The 20,632-nt window shown below is 51.6% G+C and overlaps 1 protein-coding gene across 1 annotated transcript; it reads left to right on the top strand.

Moving 5' to 3' along the window:
* Positions 1-15,275: 15,275 nt before the first annotated feature.
* Positions 15,276-18,949, top strand: LOC132001402 (group IIE secretory phospholipase A2-like). The gene is made up of 4 exons (XM_059375965.1): positions 15,276-15,553; positions 16,293-16,431; positions 16,606-16,712; positions 18,604-18,949. Exons 1-4 carry the CDS (start codon positions 15,514-15,516, stop codon positions 18,744-18,746), a joined length of 429 nt encoding a protein of 142 aa, XP_059231948.1. The 5' UTR covers positions 15,276-15,513; the 3' UTR covers positions 18,747-18,949.
* Positions 18,950-20,632: the final 1,683 nt, after the last annotated feature.

Below are 20,632 nucleotides of genomic sequence, written 5' to 3'. Positions count from 1 at the left end.
ACAGTGGCCCTGATCAGAGTAAGAATGAGAAGCCCTCATGCTGCTTCCTCATACTCTCCCTTCCTTTCCATCCACACTCTCCTGATTTTCCCCTCACCTCACTGGCCACTTTCTCTATCTCCAGGGCAGGCATCCTCCTTTATCTGACCAGAGTTCCCCTGAGGTTGGCCCTCATCCTTCTCCCTAAGTGGAATGTGAACATGATAGCTGGCACTCAAGCAACCATATTGAGCCATGAGGTCCTACACTTAGAATAGCAGAGCAGCAGGATGGAGGACACCCAGTCCTCAGTGCTTGTGAACTCGTTTTTATGTTCAAGAGCCCCTACTTCCAGACTTTTTTTCTGAGAGAGGGAAATAAACTTTCATCTTGTTTAAGCCATCATTATCTGGGTTTCTGTTATTACAGCTGAACCTAGTTCTGATACACCACCTTGAACCCAAAGCTGAAAATACATTCCACATTCTGTTACCCATTTCATGTTCAGCCTCATTGTCCAACACAGCCTATTAGGTTCGACAATGAGTTCAGATGACATCAGAACGATACTCTAACAACAAATTCCTCCATTGAAATGAACCCTCTTCTGTTAGTCAAACCCCCAGGAAGAAAGTGAGGTCTGAAAATTACCCTAATACATTTATTCTAAATTGCACATTTCTCCACTCATGTTAATGCATCCAGACTTGATGCATTAATACCATCCAGACGCAATGACAAAAAAAAAAAAAATCAATGACAATTGACAATTGTCTGACAGGGAGCATTTTCTTGGCCCAGTGGTGTACAAATCTTCTGTTGACCACTTCAGGTAAGATCAAAGAAGAACCAACATCAAAGCATATTAGAGGGGCGCCTGGGTGGCTCAGTGGTTAAGCCGCTGCCTTCGGCTCAGGTCATGATCTCAGGGTCCTGGGATCGAGTCCCGCATCGGGCTCTCTGCTCAGCAGGGAGCCTGCTTCCTCCTCTCTCTCTCTCTCTGCCTGCCTCTCTGCCTACTTGTGATTTCTCTCTGTCAAATAAATAAATAAAATCTTTAAAAAAAAAAAAAAAAGCATATTAGATTAAAGAGAGTATAATTTTGCCTGGCATGCTAAAATCCAAGGGAATTTTGGTTCAAAATGTGTCCACCCCAGCTCCTCATTGGCTTCGTCTCAGCGGCAGATCTCAACTTCTCCGGTGTGTTTCTCCCTTTCTAGCTGGTTCCCTGATATCTCAGCCTTTCTCCCAAGGCAGTGGTTCTCCAACCCGTGTGAGCAGCAGAATTCCCTGAAAAACTTCTAAAAATGAGTTCCAAGGCCCTGGCGTGGCCCTAGAGTTTCTAGTTCAGAAGGTTTGGTTTGGGGCCTGAGATTTTGCATTTCCAGCAGGTTCCCAGGTGCTGCTGCTGCTAAGAACCATAGTTCGAAGGAAAGCTCTCCCCCAAATTCACCTGCCTGTTTCTATTTTGTTTCCCTTCTTCTATTGCTCTTGTTGAGATTTAAAAAAAAAAAAAAAAACGAGGTAACTTCTCAAATAATTCTGACCCTTAAAAATTTCCTGTATCCCTGAGTAGTTGCATCATTTCTATACTCAGTACAAGTGGGTGGTGTGTTATGTTTCTAATAAGAGTGGGTGGTTCAGTTGGTTGGACGACTGCCTTCAGCTCAGGTCATGATCCTGGAGTCCCAGGATCGAGTCCCGCATCAGGCTCCCAGCTCCATGGGGAGTCTGCTTCTCCCTCTGACCTCCTCGCTCATGCTCTCTCTTACTGTCTCTCTCTCAAATAAATAAATAAAATCTTAAAAAAAAAAAAAAAAGAGTGCCTGCTCCTTTCTCATTATTTTCTGTTATAGAACCTACCCTCTGTCCACCGGTGAATCCAGTGTTCGGCCATGATCTGACTTCTGTAATTAGTAAATTGGAAATAATAAAAGCTAACTGGAGACTTCCATGGGACTGACCACTTTGGACAAGCCATCGAGATACAAGGCTGGTCCCTCCGCAGGAGGGTTTTTCAACCTCACACCATCAACAGTTGGGCGGGATCATTCTCGACTGTGGGGCCATCGTGGGCGTCATGGGATGGTTAGCAGCTGGCCTGGCCTGGCCCTGCTGGATCCCAGGAGCTTCCTGCCAGTTGTGACTGTCAAATTCATCTCCAGACATTGTCAAATAACCCCTGGGAGCCCAGATCCCCCTTGGTTGAGAGCAGTCCTCTATACCATTCTGTCCCTTGGCTCTGAAACAACTCAAATGGAAAGGAATTTGGGCAGTCCATCTACACCAACCAGACAGGGCCTTAATGCTAAAAGCTAAAAGCCTCGTGCCCTAGAGTGGCGCTTCTCCAAATTTAACATGCCCCCACATCACAGGCAATCTTGTTACAATGCAGATCCTGATTCAAGGTCTGGGTGGGACCTACCTGGATGCCCAAAGCGTGGTCCAACCCAGACTAAGTGAATCAGAATCCACATTTGAACATGATCCCCAGGTGATTCATATGCAAGTTACAGTACGAGAAGCACTGCTATATAAAAACACTCGAATTATGCCAAAGCTAAAGTCCTGGCCTGCGGGCCTGGCCGAAGAGACAGGAAAGGCAGCCAGTCGTCCTTCTGCCCCCCGCCCCTGCAGGACTTGCCTGGGGAAGCCTCTCTCCCCGATCCAGGCCCCTCTTAAAGGAACCATGGCTCAGCTGCCCAGGTTCCCCGAGGAGCCCACAGCCCTGGGACATCTGCTAAAGACCCCTGCTATCCCTTGCACTGTGCTAGGGCTGGCCTCTTCTGATGCAAAGTCAAGTTGAAGTAGTCTATACCCCAAGGCCTGCACGGCCCATGTTCCCGCTAAGTCCCTCCCAGGAACCCGCCCATGTCTGCTAAGACTGCCCCCCAAAGCTTCAGCTATAGGCGAGCAGCAGCTTGTCACAGATGTCCCTCGCGTGTTCCTCCCCGCAGCTCTCCTCCTTACACATTTCTTAAATTCCTAGCCAACATCCGATTTGGGATTTGCAGTCATTAAGTAATGTGTTTTCCCCTTCCCGTGTTAGGTGGCTGTTGCAGCGGGCCTTAAACTTTCTTTTGTTAACCCATTCCAGAAGACCATCTTATCTTTTTTAACATTTTAACACAAATACTACAGAATTACATTTCTAGGGGCGCCCGGGTGGCTCAGTCGGTTAAGCATCTGCCTTCAGCTCAGGTCGTGATCCCAGGGTCCTGGGATCAAATCCCATGTCACTCAGCCAGATGTCTGCTTCTCCCTCTCCCTCCACCCCTCCCCCTGCTTGTGCTCTCTTTCTCTCTCTCTGTCAAATAAATAAGTAAATACAAATCTTTAAAAAAAAAAAAAAAAAAAGAATGACATCTCCACCTCTCCTAAACCTCTCGTAAGCTGTTTATCAGCTTCTACTGAGAGTTAAAGTTATTTCTGCACCTGCTTGTCTCCTCTTTGGGACAACAAACTTGGAAGACAGGCTACCTATTTGATTCCTTTTTGCACCTGGGGAAAGCTTGCACATAAGAGATGCTCAGTAAACATTTGTCTCATGAATGGTTGTGACTGTTTTCACTATGCCCCTTGGTCCATTTTACTTATGAGTTAGGCAATTCTTCAACTCCTTCCAGATGTGACATAGACCCTGGTTCTCTGGGTTAGACCACCCAGAACAGATCCGCTCCCACACACCGGAAGTCTGACATTTCCATCTTATAGATCATATGCCACGTTGTCTGATTTACTGATTGATTTCTCCTTGTGTTTTTCACTGCTAGCCTTTAGCTAATGTTTGAAGTCCCTTGTCTGCTTTCATCTGTTCTCAGATCACCTTTGCTCCATTACCTAGGCAAAGGGTATGATTAACGAATTATTTCAGATCTAGATCTGAAAATGTTCTCTGCCTAACATCAAAGTATAACAAGGTGACTCTGCGTAGGAAAAGATTCGAAGCTGTTTTAGTCCTCGGTGAGGAACAATGAGACAGGGATGGGCTTGAGCTTGGCTGTTGGTATCTCCCACATGGGCAGGGGGGAAACATGAGAGGACGATAAAAATGATCGGATAGAAGGGGGAGTCATCAGGATGATTTCTTCCACGACACTCAAGTATAAAGAATGTCTAAAACAGATCAATTTGGCTCACCTTGCCCAGGTTGGTACACTATGGCTGCACTTCCTGATGGTCAATCAGTCTGTTTACCTCCATAGACCACCCAGGGGTCTCCTGATTATGAGTAGACTAGATTTCCCAGATGAATCTGTATCCTTTATCAGTTTCAAATGGCAGACCCAAGTCAAGCAAGCCTAAGTCACAAAGAGAATTTACTGGGTCACATGATTTGAAGGTTCAGAGTGGAAGTCAAACAATGGTGGATCCAAGGGTCTTTGTCTCTGGGAATCCCTCTCTGCCTCCGATAGCCCATTAGCTTCCTTCTACAGGCAGCTGCTTCCAGGTAGGTAAGAAAGGTGGTCACAGGCAGCTCCAGACTTGTATGGTCCTTATAGCCAAGGCCCCCCCAAAAAAGAAGACTTGTAATCAAAATCTAATGAAACGTTCTGAGTGGTACCATTTGGGTGCTGACACCTGGAAATTTCCCCACGGTTAGGAGAAACGAAACTAGTGTTTGGACATCATGGGTCACAAGCCAACCCTTGTGGCAAGTACAGGGCCCCATGACAAAACCCTGCAGGATCCCATACTATGGAGCAGAGTGATGGTTTTTCAAGGAAAAAAAAATGATTACTACCAACAAGATGGACAGAAGGTATTGACATGAATTGCTCACTATAAGACACACACACACACACACACACACACACAGAAAACCTAGTGCCTGGGAAATCATTCTCCCCATGCCCTACTGTACCATCACCACAAACTCCAAGCAAAAAATCAGAGGACTTTTCTCTATATATGATAGCTGGAATTCTTTAAATCAAGAAAGATAAAGTCATGATATTTCTCAGAAAGTAGAACAAAAAGACTATAAAAAAAGAAAATATTACAGAAAAGATAACAGACTCAGAGGATCAGTCCAGGAAGTCCAACAGTCAACTTTAAGGAAATCCAAAAAGAGAAAACAGAGCAACAGGAATTCTCAAAGAAACATGAGTATTCCCCAAAACTGAAGAATAACAGTCCTCAGACTAAATGACCCCACTGAGTGTTAACCACTCAGGTGGGAAAAAACACTTATGCCCAACCCCATCATGGTAAGCTTTTAGAACAATAAAGACAAAGCAGGGATCCTAAAGGCTTCCATGAAAGAGGGGGAAATATACAGTTTGTCTACAAAAGAACAAGAACTGGGCACAAGGTCCATGGGCCCTAGTCTGCCAACCGCTGGGCTGGACTTCTACATCCAGAAAAAGTATAAGGGAGCCACGATATTTTGGGACACGGAAAGATTCAGATGTTTGCTTCTTTTTCCCAGAAAATTATCCAAGAATGCATTCCAACAAAATAAGAAGGTAAGCTAAGACAAAGATATAAAGTCAAAAAAACAGTGCATCAAACTCACAAAGATACTAAAAGGAAGTCCTACAAATGAATGACAGCTGTGTCTTGATAGAAATTCAATGCCAGTCTGACTCTCTTCTGACAGGGTCCTGGACTCTAGGGATTTCATTCAGCTCATTCAGATGTGTCAACCACAAAAATCAAATGAAACTCAGAGGGTCACCAGCCCCACCCATGCTCTGAGATCTCGTCACCTCACCCACTGACTACCTGTCATGGTGACCCCACTCATTTGTCCTGGTGACTACCTGCTGCCTCCTGGCTATGCATCCCTGGCCATCCCTCAATGCCTCTGAAATAATTTCAGCTTCAGCCCTTCCACCAACATCTCTGGTCAAGAAAGAAAATTCCAGGATAAGCTTTCTTAAAATTATGACACCCCCCCCATCAGGTTCTCAAAGTGAGAGTGACAGAAGAGAAATCTGGACCCTAGGAGGTTCATTGGGGTGATGAGTGAGAGAAAAGCCAGGGAGCATGGGATAGAGAACAATCAGAAATTCCTGTCTCCTCCTCGTGCATCAAGACAATGAATCTGGCTTTCCATGTTGTGTAGCATATACCAGTATTTGAACTTGCCAACCCAGGCAATATTAGACTCAGAGGGCTGCCCAAATCCTCACCCCGAATTGCAGAACCATGGCCAGGGCACCCATAGTCGTATGTCCAGCCTGACCCAACATCTCATTCTTGATAGAGGAGCCCCAACATCTATGCTCATGATTTCTCCCCAGACTTTGGATAACATGAATTAGCAAATCCCTTGGATTCTTCCTGGGATAACTCTTTGCTTCTTGCTCTGGAAATCCTCAACTTGAACTAGATGTTTATTCCCACGTGCATTTGCCCGTGGAATGCTGACATGCCTACTGGGTGCCAGGCATTGTTCTAGGGCTGGAGATGGAGCTATGCTCACGACAAAGCATTTGTCTTCAAGGAACCCACATTCTCTTTGGGAAGAACAAAAAAAATAAACAAAAAGAAACCTGACATGGATTGTGTAAGGCGGGGCCAGGTATGATAAATATCTCCCTCTTTAATTACCCTTATTTTGTCAAAGCAACCATCCCAACATGAGGCCTCCCCATTCTTCATCCGCTTTGAATTGTTCTATGTCAGCAACCACCCAGTCCTCCAAGGACTTGGTGAGCAGGAGGCTATTTAGTGACTGTCGTTATCCCGGTCCCACCTCTGCCTAGTTCCACCTCTCCCCTCCCGGCCTGAGGCCTACAACCTTCTTCCTGGTATCACTGAAATATCTTTGCCAACCGTAGAAGCTTCTGCCCAACCAAAGCCAAAAAAGAATTGGGTTAAAGGAAGTTGGATGTCTCGTGAAATAGGAGGGAAAGCTGATCCAGCAGGGCTTGGGAAAGACAGAAGGCGAGGTATCGCCAGCGAGACCACATTAGTGTCTTTAGGACACTAAGGACAGGGGCACCTGGGTGGCTCAGTCAGCTGAACATCCGACTCGGGTTCGGGTCATGATCCCAGCATTGTGGGATGGAGCCCCAGGTGAGCTCGGCATGAGTCTGAGATTCTTTCCCTTTCCCTCTCTCTCTACTTCCCCTACCCCACATTTTTTTTTTTTTTTTAAGACATTAAGGACTGAATGGCTCTGTCCATCTGCCCCAAGCTAGGGCCTGGTTCTGAGGAGTGAGTGGAGTTCCTGTCTGATTGGTCGGTTTGGGCCATGCACCTGCCCTTGAGGGTGGGGCCTCACTGTGATTGGCAGCTCCACCAGGACCACCTAGAATTTGAGGCGGAAATTGGGATGATGGTATCCAAGGGGAGGAAGGGTTCCGGGCAGGGAAAAGCAAAGACGTCCACAGGACTTCTGAGCCCCTGGGGATCTGTACCCACGGCTCGCACTGCGTTTCCCTCCTCGGGGCTTCCATCCGCTGGACCCAGTTTGCCCTTCAAGGCCCAGCTCAGGTGACAGCTCCTCTCGGTGCAGGAAGAGGGAATCGTCCCCTCGGTCCTCCACGGCTCTCCACCAGCCTTCTGCAGGGGCGGCCCGCGAATTTGCTCGTCTGTGCGATGGGGTCCGCGGTGGGGCCTGTTCCTCTCGGCGATGGACACGTGTGAGGGCCCTACACGGTGGCCAAGTGGAAGGTGTTGGATTCTTTTCTCTCGTCGCGTCGCGGGGACTCGGTAACTATTAATTTGCACCTACTTGGGAATCTCCAGGCGACCCTGGGGCGTCCGTTCGCTGCTGCCCCGGCAGTTTCTCTGACTTCTGGCAGCTCCTTTATTTCTGCTGGGAGCCTCCCTAGGAGCCTCTAAGCTTTGTTTCTGAGATGTGCTCTTTATCCTTGCATTTGATCTTGCTGGGCTATCTTCCTAAGGCCAGCATTTCTCTGTAAGGAAATCCAATTGTTTGCTTTGGGTTCTGGCTGCCGGGGAGGCACCCCAGCCTCTGAGATCCTCCGTGCGCGGACTTCCTGGATATCACACACGCCTCTTCCAGCGACTTCCGACAGCAAGATTCGTGTCCTTGGCAGTCAGACTCTGGGGCTTAGAGAAAATACCTCCAGAATTGCCCAGCCCCAGCAGGGGTCCTCCTGGATTTTCCCTGCCCCACCAGGTTACTGAATCGACTTGGATCTGGTTCAGGGGTTAGTGGCAGAGCCCGAAGCCTGAGCTCTCACCTCCTTGTTTGGAATTCTTTCTTCACGCCTCTGTCTCGGGCCTCTTACGTTCTGAGGAGCAGCACGCCGGAGCACTGGGTCACTGGGGATGTCAGACGCTGGATCTCAATCAGAGGAGGAAGTTCTCAGTTTCAAGGTATCCAGGTCAGGAGCCAAAGAAACCCTAAGGATTGGGTTCTGGGTACCTGGGTAGCTCGAGGGAGGGCAAAGCAGCAGGCTGGTGGAAAACCAAAGTGCAAATGGTCAGAGGAGGCCACCGAAGTCAGCTTCAGTGCCTCCACGGAACTAGACACCAGCTTCCAGGACCCCCTACCGAGGGCACCTGAGTGAGCCAGGACGGCAGGCCTGTTCCTAAACTCACCACTGGGAGGCAGCATGGAGCAACAGCAGGAGACCGGCTTGGGAGCCACCCCGGGAATTGGGCAGTCTGTGGCCTTGGCTGGTTCCTTCCTTGGCAGGGCTCTGAGCCTAAGTCTCGCCATCTGTAAAACAGCAACAACAATGCCCACTTCACAGCGTTGGGGTGAAGGTTAAATGTAAAGTCCCTAGAACACACAGGAGGTGCACTACACCAGGCCCACCGTGGTTCCTGTGCTCCAGAGGACCCACAACTTCACACAGGTGAACACACAAGCACACACAGACACACACATGCACACATATGCATACACACAGATGCACATACACACACACATGCACACACACACCAAATTTGTTGGAAGGCCCTTGAGTGCCCCTGGCCCCTGCCAGCACCCAGCTCTAGGTCAGCGCAGTTCCTGGCCTCTTGGCTCCTCGTTTGCAATTCTCTCCTCTGTTCTCATAATTACACTGCTCGGCCTGGTGAACCACTTCCTGGCATCTCCTGCCCCGTGACCTGGCAGCGAAAGGCACCTGCATGGAAATCTCAGAAGGCTGTGAGCCGTGGCTGCTGCCTCGTGGTCACGTGGTTGTTGGGGCCATGGGTGGGCAGTGGGCACTCCGGGACAAATGACCTCATCAGAGCCTTCCTCTGGAAGACACACCAGGTCTTGCCTAGCAAAATCACTTCCCACCTGTTCCAAACACCCATTTTCTTGTGCATAGTCATTCAGTTCACGGTGTCAAGACACTTGTGGGCCCCAGTATCACAGGGTCACTGAGGAACCCTGGGCTTTATCAAACAATGCCTGTCACTGGGAAATGTATATCAGGCAGGTTGATGCAAACACTGTGTGGTGAGAGCAGTGTCTCTTATTGGTAGCTGCGTGACACCAAACGCCTGAATGGCTAATAGTCACATTTAAAAAAAGATATTTGGTAAGGGGCACCTGGGTGGCTCAGTGGTTAAGTGACTGCCTTTGGCTCAGGTCATGATCCTGGAGTCCTGGGATCGAGTTCCACATCGGGCTCCCTGCTTGGTGGGGAGTCTGCTTCTCCCTCTGACCCTCCCATCTCTTGTGCTCTCTCTCATTCTCTTTCTTTCAAATAAAATCTTTAAAAAATATATATTTGGCAAGATGTGATTCAACAAAAATGCTTCCAAAGAGCCAGCTTTATTCAAATCATTTAAAATTTTTTATATTCATTGCCTATAATTTATATTTTGCCTACTCATTGTAATAGAGAATTCAGAGTATTTTAGAAGACCTTTTAGCAAGCAACAAAATATTTTGAATTTTTCTCCTTAGATTTACTTTTTCTTTAGATTTACTTTGTTTTTTATGAAACAAAGAATTTTTTTGTTTTGAATATTGTATTGAAATTCGTATTTGATATTGTATTAAATTGGAACTTAATATTTGTATTTAATATTGTATAAATAAATTATATAAATAAATAAGTATATTTAATATTGTATTAAAATTTTATTTGAATATTGTATTCAAAGTGAATCGTATTCGTTTTGAATACAATTACATTTTAAAAGTCGTTTCAATCATTATGGTCAGAGGAGCAAAAACTACATAAAAATTTGATTATAATGTATTTGATTATAATGTAATTGGAGATTTTGCTGAAATGAGAGCAAGATAAAGGTACAACCATTTATGAAATATGTTTGTCTATATTCTATAAGTGATTCAAACATGACAAACCCATCAACAAAACACCTAGACACACACAATAATAATTAAACTTGAGTGACTTGGACGTGTCTGACTTGATTCATGTAAGAACTGTGACTTTCCATATATTCTTTAACCTGTTGTTAGGAAAGCATATTCAGATAGAAGGATAGAACATATATATTTTATTTTATTTCCCACATTGGCAGCTTGATTATAACTTTTAAATATTTAGACATATGACACGGGGATCCTCACATGTACTCTTGACCCAGACCCCCTAAACATTAAAGTCTAAGGGGTGAGCCTCACCACCACTACCCAGAACAGGTTCTGGAGTCTTCTGGGAAAGAAAGGATGGGGAGGGGGCTCCAAACAGGAAGGCGTTTTACAGGGGAGGCCCGCTGGTTAATCTGTGTTAACTAGTATGACGGCTCCTAACAGGTTCCTCTTCTAGACACTCCGCAGGTCCTGTTGGATTAACTCCCAACCATATCAGGAACGGGTGCCACTATTACCCCCATTGTACAGGTGGGGAGACTGAGATCATGGGACGTGAGGTTGTTTGCCCAAGAGTATCTGGTTAGCCAATGGTAAAGTCAGGCAGCCCGACCCTAGAGCCCAGAATGTCCTCTCCATCGGGACACTACTGCACTCAGGAGCAAAAGGGTCCCCCACAGTGGGTGGGGGTCTACGTGTCCCCAACATCCAGGCACTCAGAGACACAGGCATCCCAGCAAAACGCATGGATGCTTGTGCCGCACCAGACACCTGCCTGCACCTCCGGGGGCATCCCTACTCCCCTGGGCCTCCCTGCGACCTCTACCTCCTTGGATCAGCCTCGGGCAGTAGCACTTTCACAGGACAAGGGTCTGTGGTTTCCTGTCCCTCCCCCATGACCCCCACATCCATGAAGCCCCAGTGAACAGGGTGGTAGGCCCCTACACTCCCACCATCTCTCAGATGCCACTACCCACCTGGTCTGTCCCAGCACAGCCCCTATGTCAACTGATACCTGCAGCCCACACCATCCTGGAGCTGGCCATACCTGCGAACTGGGCTTCTCTTCCCGGCTGGGGTCCCTCCTGATGGATCCCTCCGCGGCCAGCGCTATCCTGTCCAAACACGGCTATGAGCAGGACGCCTCCTGGTATAAAACCCTTCATTGGCGTTGCATTGTTCCCTGGACAAAGACCAAAAAGGCACAGCTGTACCATTTTACAAGGACGTTGGCGACCTTATAAAAGATGACAGCAGGCCCACGCCGAGGAGTCTTGTTCTTTCCTCTCCATCACAAATGGGAGAACCCAGCTGTGTGATGACAACTGTACAAAACCTGTTCCCAGTGGAGGGGACTAGTCTCCCTGGACTTCGGGTGCCCACGGTGTCTCCCCATTGGGATGAAAAGACCACAGATCTCCTTTTGAGAGGGGCCTCATCTTCATGGGGGAATCCAGGGTCCTCTCCAGCATTCTTCAAGCTCTAGACCACCTGCTCAAGCAAAAGGCATACCAAGGGGTGAACAGGAGGTCAAGTTCCTGGGGTCAGCTCCCCAGTGAATCATGCCCTTTGAGGCCCGCCCACCAGTAAGTAGCACAGCAACCTCTGCTGCCTCTCAGCCCTTCCTGGATGCATGTCCCTCAGACCACAGGACCTTTGCACAAGCTGTCTCCCTATCTAAACTCTCTCTGCCTTCCTCTTCACCCAATTAAATTCTTGAGACTTCTGCTAAACAATTTTTTCCTCAGAGGAGCCCTCACTGGCCCCCTGCCTGGATCAGACACCCCCATAAATGCTCCCATAGGCCCATGGAACATCCTGTCAAACCACTTATGCCTATTTGTAAGTTTCCCTTCAGTGTGTAATTATTGATGTCTGTCTCCCTGCTGGACTGTGAGCTCCACGAGGGCCAGAATCACAGCGTGTGGCTCTTTGGTGTCTGCTCTTTGGTGACTTGCCCATAGGAAGTCCCCCGTGGAGGTGACTGACTAAAGAGGCAACGAATCCTTTCAGGAATCCGGTTCCCCCCACTCCGCTGGGAGACGTCTGCAGGAGTCACTGGACTCTGAGGGAAGCCACAGAAGTGATGAGATCAAGCCTTCAGTCTGGTGCCTGCAGCGCGTCTGGAGCTTAGGAGATGGTGAGATGGTGACAGTGGTGGTGGTGATGGTGACAGCTTCTAAGCTACAAGGAACTCATTTACACCACAAGGAAGAAGACGTTGCTTCGAGACTGGGCTCTAATCCTTCTACTGACCTCCCCCAGACCACCCTCCATTGAGGAAGTTAAAAATCTATCAATCGGGGACCATCATCCTATCCGAGGGCTGGGAGCCCTGGCCTAGCCACCTGTGCTCCACCCCAGCAGGAGTAGGTGCTCGGAGCTCCTGGGACAGCGACCGTCTCCCCTGTGGCCAGGTAAGGAGGAAAGGAAGGAGGAACCCAACATTTGTGGGTGCCTCCTGTGGGCGCGGCATCCCACAGAGAACTCTACACCCTTCATTTCCTTTCCGTCCAGTCCCAAACTCTGCAAGGTAGGGCCAATGATCCCCCTTATTATGGATGACAAAGCTAAGCTCAGAGAGGTGACAGGCCTGGCCAAGGTCACACAGCCCCTACGGGGCAGAGCAAACACTCCAGTCCTAATCCCGTGGGTGCAGAGACCCTGGCCCTTTCCATCACATGGTGTCACTGTGTGAAAACTATAAAACCAACCACATGTCCCGAATCCTGAAACTCTCCTCCACATCCAAGTCCTCCCCAGAACCTCAGCAGCAGACACCTCTGCCTGCAAGCCCACCTAGATTTCTCCACCTGGCTCTGCGACCCACCCCTACCCCAGTCCTTGATTTTCTGCTCCAGGCACACATGGGAAGAGCTGGCAGGGGCCCCATCATGGCCAGGCCAGGAGTCAAAATGGCTCACCCAAGGAACTGCCTCAGAAACTCAGCCCTTCCTGGGAAACACCCTTACGCTGCTGCAGGAAGGGCTAGGGGCCAAACCTCCCAGGAATCAAAGCTCCTTTTCAGTTGTTTAGACTTAGCTCCTCAGTGACTCACTGTTTGGGCTCTGATGACCCAGGCCAGGAGCCAGGGGCTGCCAGGAGGGGCCCTCGTTAAAATCAAAAGGCAGTGGTGAACCATGGGGAGCCCCCTCTTTGGAGCCCATGACTCACAGCTGCTGGGTGATCCTGGCCAGGTGCACATACCTCCCTGGCCCTTCCCCACCCCCTAGTCTCATGGGGTGGGGGTGGGGGGGTGTGAGTTCCCAGAGGATCAGGAGCAGGAAATGGGAGTGGTTCGAGGCAAGCCTGAACCCCAGCTCGGCCAGTGCTCACCCGGCCTTACCTTGCATTAAAAACTTTTAATCCTAAATCGTTGGCTAAGATCCCGTCACCCAGATGTCTCTTCCCCTCCGCAGGTGGCACCCGCCCCAGTCCTGGACCCCTGACCTGCACCCCCCAACCACAGTGTCACGGATCTTGTCAGGAAGTCCATCCCGTCTGCAGGCGTGAGACCCAGCCTCTGCACCAAACCAGCTCCTGAGCGGCTGGCCTTCTGCCTGGGGTCAGTCTCATGTGGCGATTTTCCTCCAAGGGCACTTTCCTCCATTAAAATAGAAAAGAAATAAAAAAATGAAAAGCATATGTATGACCGCATTGGTAGGAAGGCAAATATAATCTAGGCTGTGTTATAGTCATTCTGATTGTAAAGAAATTCATGCATTTGGGGAGCCCTTAAAACGACCATGCTAGGCACCAACCTTACTAGAAGCACGAGGTAGGCCCTTTAAACTGTCTGGGCCCATATCCTGGCTCACCGTGGACTCAGTTTACTTCTCCATAAAGTGGGGATGATCAGAGCAGCAGCATCATGGGACTCTTTGAAGCCTCCCTGAGATCTTGCCTAAGAAGGGTTTGGGGCACCATCCTGGCCATAGCAAGTACTCAGAAGGGGCGAGCTGCCTGGTGGCATTTGAGCTTCCCATCCTGCCAGGAAGGAGGCAAGCTGGGATGCCTTCCGTCCCCATAATACAGACAGGAAAACGAAGGAGACAAGCAAGGCAAAGGACCTGCCTCAGTGGCAGAAGCAGGACCACGAGGCTGCAGATCAGGCAGCTCCCAGGTGCTGTGCTGACGGAAATCGCTGGTCAAGTTATCCCCACTCCAGACCAGGAACAGGGAGGGCAGGGCATGAGGTGTCCCAGGCCAGCACAGGGGGCATCTTGCTTCCCCTTCTGCCGCCGTGGACTCAGGGGTGTGGGCAGCAACCAGCCCACGAGGCCACGGTGCGCCCGTGACTGCTGGGACTTGGCAATCTCCTAGCACAACAGAGCTGGGCCCTCCTCCCATCCCTCGGCCCCTCCCGACCTCTAGCCAAGTTCTGAAGCCTGGCCTCTGTGTTCTGACCTCACCATGGGGATGGCAGCTCATGCTGGGAGACAAGCTGGGCCAGGGGGTACTGTCTCCCCAACACATTCCCTAAGATAACATCAAAAGGATGGAAGTTTCCAGTCCATGCTGGAATGTGGGTTTTCCAGCTGACTCAGACAGAGTCTATTTCTATGGCTACACACTACACCACTGCCTGGGGATCTAGGGAGACAGAAGTCACATCTGGGAGCATTTTCACTGCTTGTCAAACAAGCAGGAGCCTGCCCAGGAAAGAACAATGAAGAAAAATCCCTAAGCTCAGCTGGCTGAGCTCCCAGCCTCTGGCCTATTCGATCTTGGACAAATGGCCCTCCAGGTCCCCAAGGGTCCTGCCTCTTGGTCAAGCTACACTCAGCGCTCTCCTACTGGGTAACATGGAGCAGGGGACACGGAGCAGGGGACAGGATGCAGAGGGCTTGCTGCAGTAGCTAACGGCATGGAAACAGGACAGACTTGGCGATGTGGACGTCAGTTTCTTAGCTTTTCTGGGCCTCAGTTGCTGCATCAGTAAAATGGGGGTGAGAAAAAGATGCCACGAATGAGAAGCCTTTGGTACAGCCCCTCGCTCACAGCCCAGCCAGTGAGAGCTATCACCATGGTTTTTGGAAAGGGGTAGGTGAAGGGAGAGGCAGGGAAAAGAGAGAGCCACAGACTGCTCCCCAAAACCCCTTGGGAACCAAGTGCATAGGCCCCCGACTGGCCCCTCCCCTGGGGAATTGACCAAAGACCTGGAAGTATAGTTGCATCACTGCGCATTCGGGGGTTAATGATGGGGAGTGGACAGGACCCAGTATTTAACTAATTGGGGAGCTGCCCTGAGATCAGAAGCACCCCGCTCACTTCCTTCTCCCGCAGCCCAGCTCCTCTGCCCCCTGCTCACCTCCCCTCCCCTCGGGATGAAGCCTCCCCCTCTTCTGACCTTCCTCTGCCTCCTGGGTAAGTGACCTATGTGACCTTCTCTCTTCCCCGGAGGTCCTGGAACCAGGCTCTAGGGAAGTTGTGGGGGGTCAACTCTAGGCCAGTTGTGCCTAAGGCAGCACAGGCCAGGGAAGAAGGAACAGGTGGGGGGAGGGAATGCAGCCCGGGGGGCCTGGGAGGGCACAGGAAAGGGGCTGGTGGGGACCCATGGTAACACAGACGGGGTTCCTGCCCCCTGCGCTCCACGTCTTCCCCATGAGCTTCCATTTTGGGCTCCAGCCTGCCTGGATGGACAAACCCCCACCGCTGTATCAGCAGGATCTGGAGGCATTCGGGGAAGTCCAGGAGGTCATGAAGCCGATCCAGTGGCATCTGATGGGACTTGGTGGGGAAGAGCACTCTGGGGGCATGGAGCTGATGCCTGGGGAAATGACCAGGACCCGCTGGGAGACATTTGGGGTGCAGGGGGGGTGCAAGCAGGAGGATGAGTGGGTGGTAGTCTGGAGATGAGGGAGGGGGGCGGGAGGAGCCCTGGGTACGTTGTCACAGCGGGGTGAGCACTAGGGATCGGGGTGGGATGGACGGCGTGGGAATATCATTACTGGCTGGCGTCATTGTTGTTGGGAGCAAGGTGCGTGGTGAGGTGGGCTGGACGATCTGGAGGTGTCTGACTCAGATTTAAGGGGATGTGAGGGAAGCTGGCTGCAGAGGGCAGGGCCCTGATGGGTCTGCCCGCCTCTGCCCTCCGTCCCCGCAGTGGCCCTGGCCAGCGGGAACCTGGTCCAGTTTGGGGTGATGATCGAGAGGATGACGGGGAAGCCAGCGCTGCAGTACAATGACTACGGCTGCTACTGCGGCGTTGGGGGCTCCCACTGGCCCGTGGACCAGACGGACTGGTGAGCAGATGGCCCTGCCGGCGGTGGGGGGGGGCGGCTCCCGGGGGCGGGGAGGAGCTGGGACACCCTGCGAGTGGAGGCTGACCTCTCCTTGGAGCTCTGGGCCCCCCGGCAGCCCCTGGTCCACCCCAGCTTGGCTCCCAGGCCCCTCCAGACTGAACGTGACCCTTCCAGGTGCTGCCATGCCCATGACTGCTGCTACGGGCGCCTGGAGAAGATGGGCTGTGAACCCAAGCTGGAAAGGTATCTCTTCTCTGCCAGCAAGAACAACATCTTCTGCGGTAAGCGAACAGCTCTGGAACGCCCCAGACCCCAGGTTGGATGGGGGAGAGCAGCTTCAGACAGGAGCACCCCCCCCCCGCCCGCCCATGGCGGCCCCTGCTTCCTTGTCAGGGCCGGACCCTGGGCTAGAGGGATGGGCGGGGTGGGTCTTCCATCATCAGGGCATTGTAGAGAAAGACTGAGCTCCCCCCGCCAGACTGGTATCCAGTCTAAAGTTCCCAGGACCCGTGGGCTCCTGCCCTGGCTCCAGGCCTTTTCCCTACCAGAGAACCCCCAGCTCCAGCCTGGGAAGGAGGCACAAAGGAGGCAGAGCTGAGCCAGGCCCAGAGGAGCTATACCCACACCCCCTCTCCAGGGCCTGGGCAGCAAGGTTCAGAGCAATGTCCCCAGGACAGAGCCTCGAGGGCACAGTCCCAGACCGAGCTAGAACTACAATTTGGGACAGCGGACTCCACTGTCGAAGGCTGACTCCCCCTGGTGGGGCTCTCAGGCTGGATCTATTTGCTCAGCTTTGCCAGATCCAATGCCCACTTGAGGATTAGTTTTCCTCTGGTCCCCAGCCCCATGGAAGCCTCCCAGACCAGGTGGCAGTGTGGAGGGAGTCCAGATCCAAGCATCAAGCCTCCCCGCTGCAAAGCCAGAGCCGCCTGGAGGGAAGGGCGGGGGCTGAGTGAGGGGGTGGCCGAAGAACCCAGGGGAGTCAAAGAAGACAGCTCTCATCTCTAAGGCCTGTCCTGGGAGCAGGGTGGGCAGAGCCAGGACCAAAACCACTGGAGGCAGATTTAGCTCAGTCTCTTGCTCCCACAGCCATCTCTTTACACAGCAAGGCAGCTTTGACAGGTAGTGAGCTCTCCGTCACAGCAGGGTTATGCAAGGTAGGAACGAGTCACCTGTCTGGAATGGCACTGAGGGCATGATTGCGGAGAGGTGTCAGGAGGACAGGGTCAGAGGATCAGGGCTTCACTTTCTCCCCCACTGGGTGACTTTGGGCAAGAGATGTGACCTCTCCAAAGCCTCTGTTTCCTCATCTATAAAATGGAGCCAGTCACACTGCCTTTCCCAGCTTAATCTAGCTCCTAGCAAGAACCACCCAAAAGAACCCAGGCAGCCGATAAACCCCTGAATTTTGCTGGAATAGCAGATGTGGGCAGAACCCTGGTGGGAAGTGGAGGCTGACCTTTGAGGGGAAAAAGAGGAGCCTTGGACATTTCTGTGAGATGTATTCATGGGAACAGGGAGGAGCCAGAGCTGCCAAGGGCCAACAGAGGCTTTGGAGAGAAGGGGAGGCCCTGGGACCCCGCTGTTTAGAGAACCGAAGCCGACTCTACCCCAGGCCAGGTGTGAGCACACACTTAGAGAGGGAGTCTGAAGACAAGTGCCAGAAAAACGGGCTCTGTCCCCTCGAATGGAGACAGCCCCAGGGCCCGAGCAAGCCCCGAGCTTCAGTCCCAACAGGCTCCAGTCTGGGCCCAGGCTGCTCCGGGACGCACAGGTCACCTGGGACTGAGTTGCTGTCATTTCTTGCTCCCCTGTCAGCTCGCCGGCTGCCCTCCAGCACCATCCATGGCTCCCACAGGGAAGGGGTTGTCTAGAAATCTGTCCTGGGGCTGGAGCAGGTGCATTAGAGACCCAGACGGCCGACCAGAGGGCCGGGGCGGGGGTGGGTGTTGCATGGGTGTGGGAGAGGAAGGCAGAACAGCTAGGACAGATGTCCCCTAGCTTCCCAGTGTCCTGGGAGTCCCCCAGACACCCCCTGGGCCCTGCCCCGCCCCACCCACACCCAAAACACCCCCGCAGCTGTGGGCTCCCAGCAGAATGGGACAGAGAACGCAGACCTCAGAGAGCGGGAGGCTCAAGCCCTAGGGTCCCTGACCCACCTTGTCCCATCAGCCGGCCGAACCGTCTGCCAGCGTCAGACCTGCGAGTGTGACCGGACTGCCGCCCTCTGCTTCCGCCAGAACCTGGGCACCTACAACCGCAACTTCGTGCGCTATCCCAACACACTGTGCAGCGGCCCCACACCGCCCTGCTAGGGCGAGGCCCACCTCTGCACTGGGCCTCACCTCCAGCGGCCCCGGTCTGGGCAGCACTGACACCAAAGGCTCTCCCTCCAGAAAGTCCTTTCTCACACCCCACCCCCACCCCACCCCCGAGAGCTCCCAGACTGTGGCCTGGACCATTGCTGGTCCTCCTAGGAAGAGCCAAGGGACCCTCTAGCACCCAGAAGATTCTATAACCCAGCCCTGAGATCCCCATTCCCTCTCCTAAGTAAGTGAATAATGTCCTATGATTCTAATATTCTCTGATTCCCAGATTCTATCATTATAGGATTTCATTAGTCTGTAGTTTCTTTCATTCACTTTTTTTTTTCTTCCGAGTCTCTACCCTGTGCCAGCAATGTGCTAAATAAGCACTGGGGATGCGGCAGGAACCAATGGGACACGGTGACCTCTGCGGGGAATTCTAACATTCTGCCCTTTCCATTTCCCCTTAGAGTAAGTTTTTGTGATTCTCTTTTTCTAACATTCTACAACCTTATGCAAGACAGTAATGGCGATCTCCAGAAGGAATAGATCTGGCCATATGGTGTCATGTGAGAAGCATGAAAAATACCAACCTAAAAATATTGTCCCCACCATGTCAGCAGGCCTCAAATCCCTCCGATTAGCAGAACGGCTAAGTGTGGGGGAAAAAAAAAAAAAAGCTCCAGAATCATTCAAACCCTTCCTTTGACCGAAAGGTGGCCAAGGGACAGAGAGGGGACGCTCTACCTGCAGGGGTGTCCTCCCTCCCAGCCAGCATGCCTCTGTTTCTTCATGCGTTGGTATCAACCAATGACACCCTGCATGGGCACATATGGCCATGTCAACCTAACCCTCTGGTTGTCAACTTGGAGAGGCCAGAGTGGCCAGAGAAGATCCGCAGAGAGCGTGCCCTGGCGGGGTCAGGCTTCTGATATGGGGGGGAGGGGGGAGGAAAGACATCAGCCTCCGGCATCTAACTCTGGAGCCACGAAGATTTTAAGGCACTGAAGGGTTCCCCCCAGGTGGGATGCGGCCAACCCTGGAAGCGAGGTACGTCAGCAAAGTCTACTCAGTATGGACAGAATTCTCTCTACTCTCTACAGTAGGGTGATAAAGCCTGCCAGGACTGGGATGAGCCCATCCAATGAGACAAGCATGGGACAAGGTATTACACAGAAGGGACAGAGCTCACAGCAGACACGCAATAAATGTTCACGCCATTTGTCGTTTTCATGGCGCGTATGCAACTTTCTGGACTTGGAGGGCAGGGAAGAGTGAGAAAACAGCAGACACATGATCGTCATAAACTTTGAAAGGTGCAGATGTTCTGTGTTAGCAAAAACAAAAGGGGGAGGGGAGGTGGTGAGCGCACTTTGCCACTTTGAATGATGCTGGTCCCCTGCAAGGAGTCACAGGACCATCAGGTCTTAAGAGCGACACAGGGATTGGAGAGGCAAGCGAGCGCGTGTGTCGGGAAGAGTGGTCCTAAGGCGCCCTCTGGTGTCCACTAGGTTTAAGCTACAAGGAGGAAACCTAAATTCAGCTCTTACTAGATTTCCCTTCATCAGGGGACAAAGTAGCTTCTGGGCGGGTGAAATGGGTCCCTCGGCATCATCAATAATATGCTGAGAAAAACCACAAAGCCCTTACAGACATCTTAGAACACTAGATGTCACTGCATAAGCGAGGCACACGGGCAGAGGGAGCTGGTGTGGGGAGATGGAGAGAGGGTACGCTCTGGGCGCGATGGGTGTGAGGCAGCAACGGGACGGCCCCCGGCTCACCCGACAGGTGTGCGGCCATCCGGCCGAGTGAAAACTGGAACTTCCGAGCTAGACCCGTGCAGTCCATTTTCCCAGTGATCCGTAACCGTTCATGGAATCAATAAATGGATC

The sequence above is a fragment of the Mustela nigripes genome, chromosome 14 (genome assembly GCF_022355385.1).
Source record: "Mustela nigripes isolate SB6536 chromosome 14, MUSNIG.SB6536, whole genome shotgun sequence".
Taxonomy (NCBI): Eukaryota; Metazoa; Chordata; class Mammalia; order Carnivora; family Mustelidae; genus Mustela; species Mustela nigripes.
Note: the sequence above shows the minus strand (reverse complement) of the source record. Positions and strands in the feature narration are given on the sequence as shown.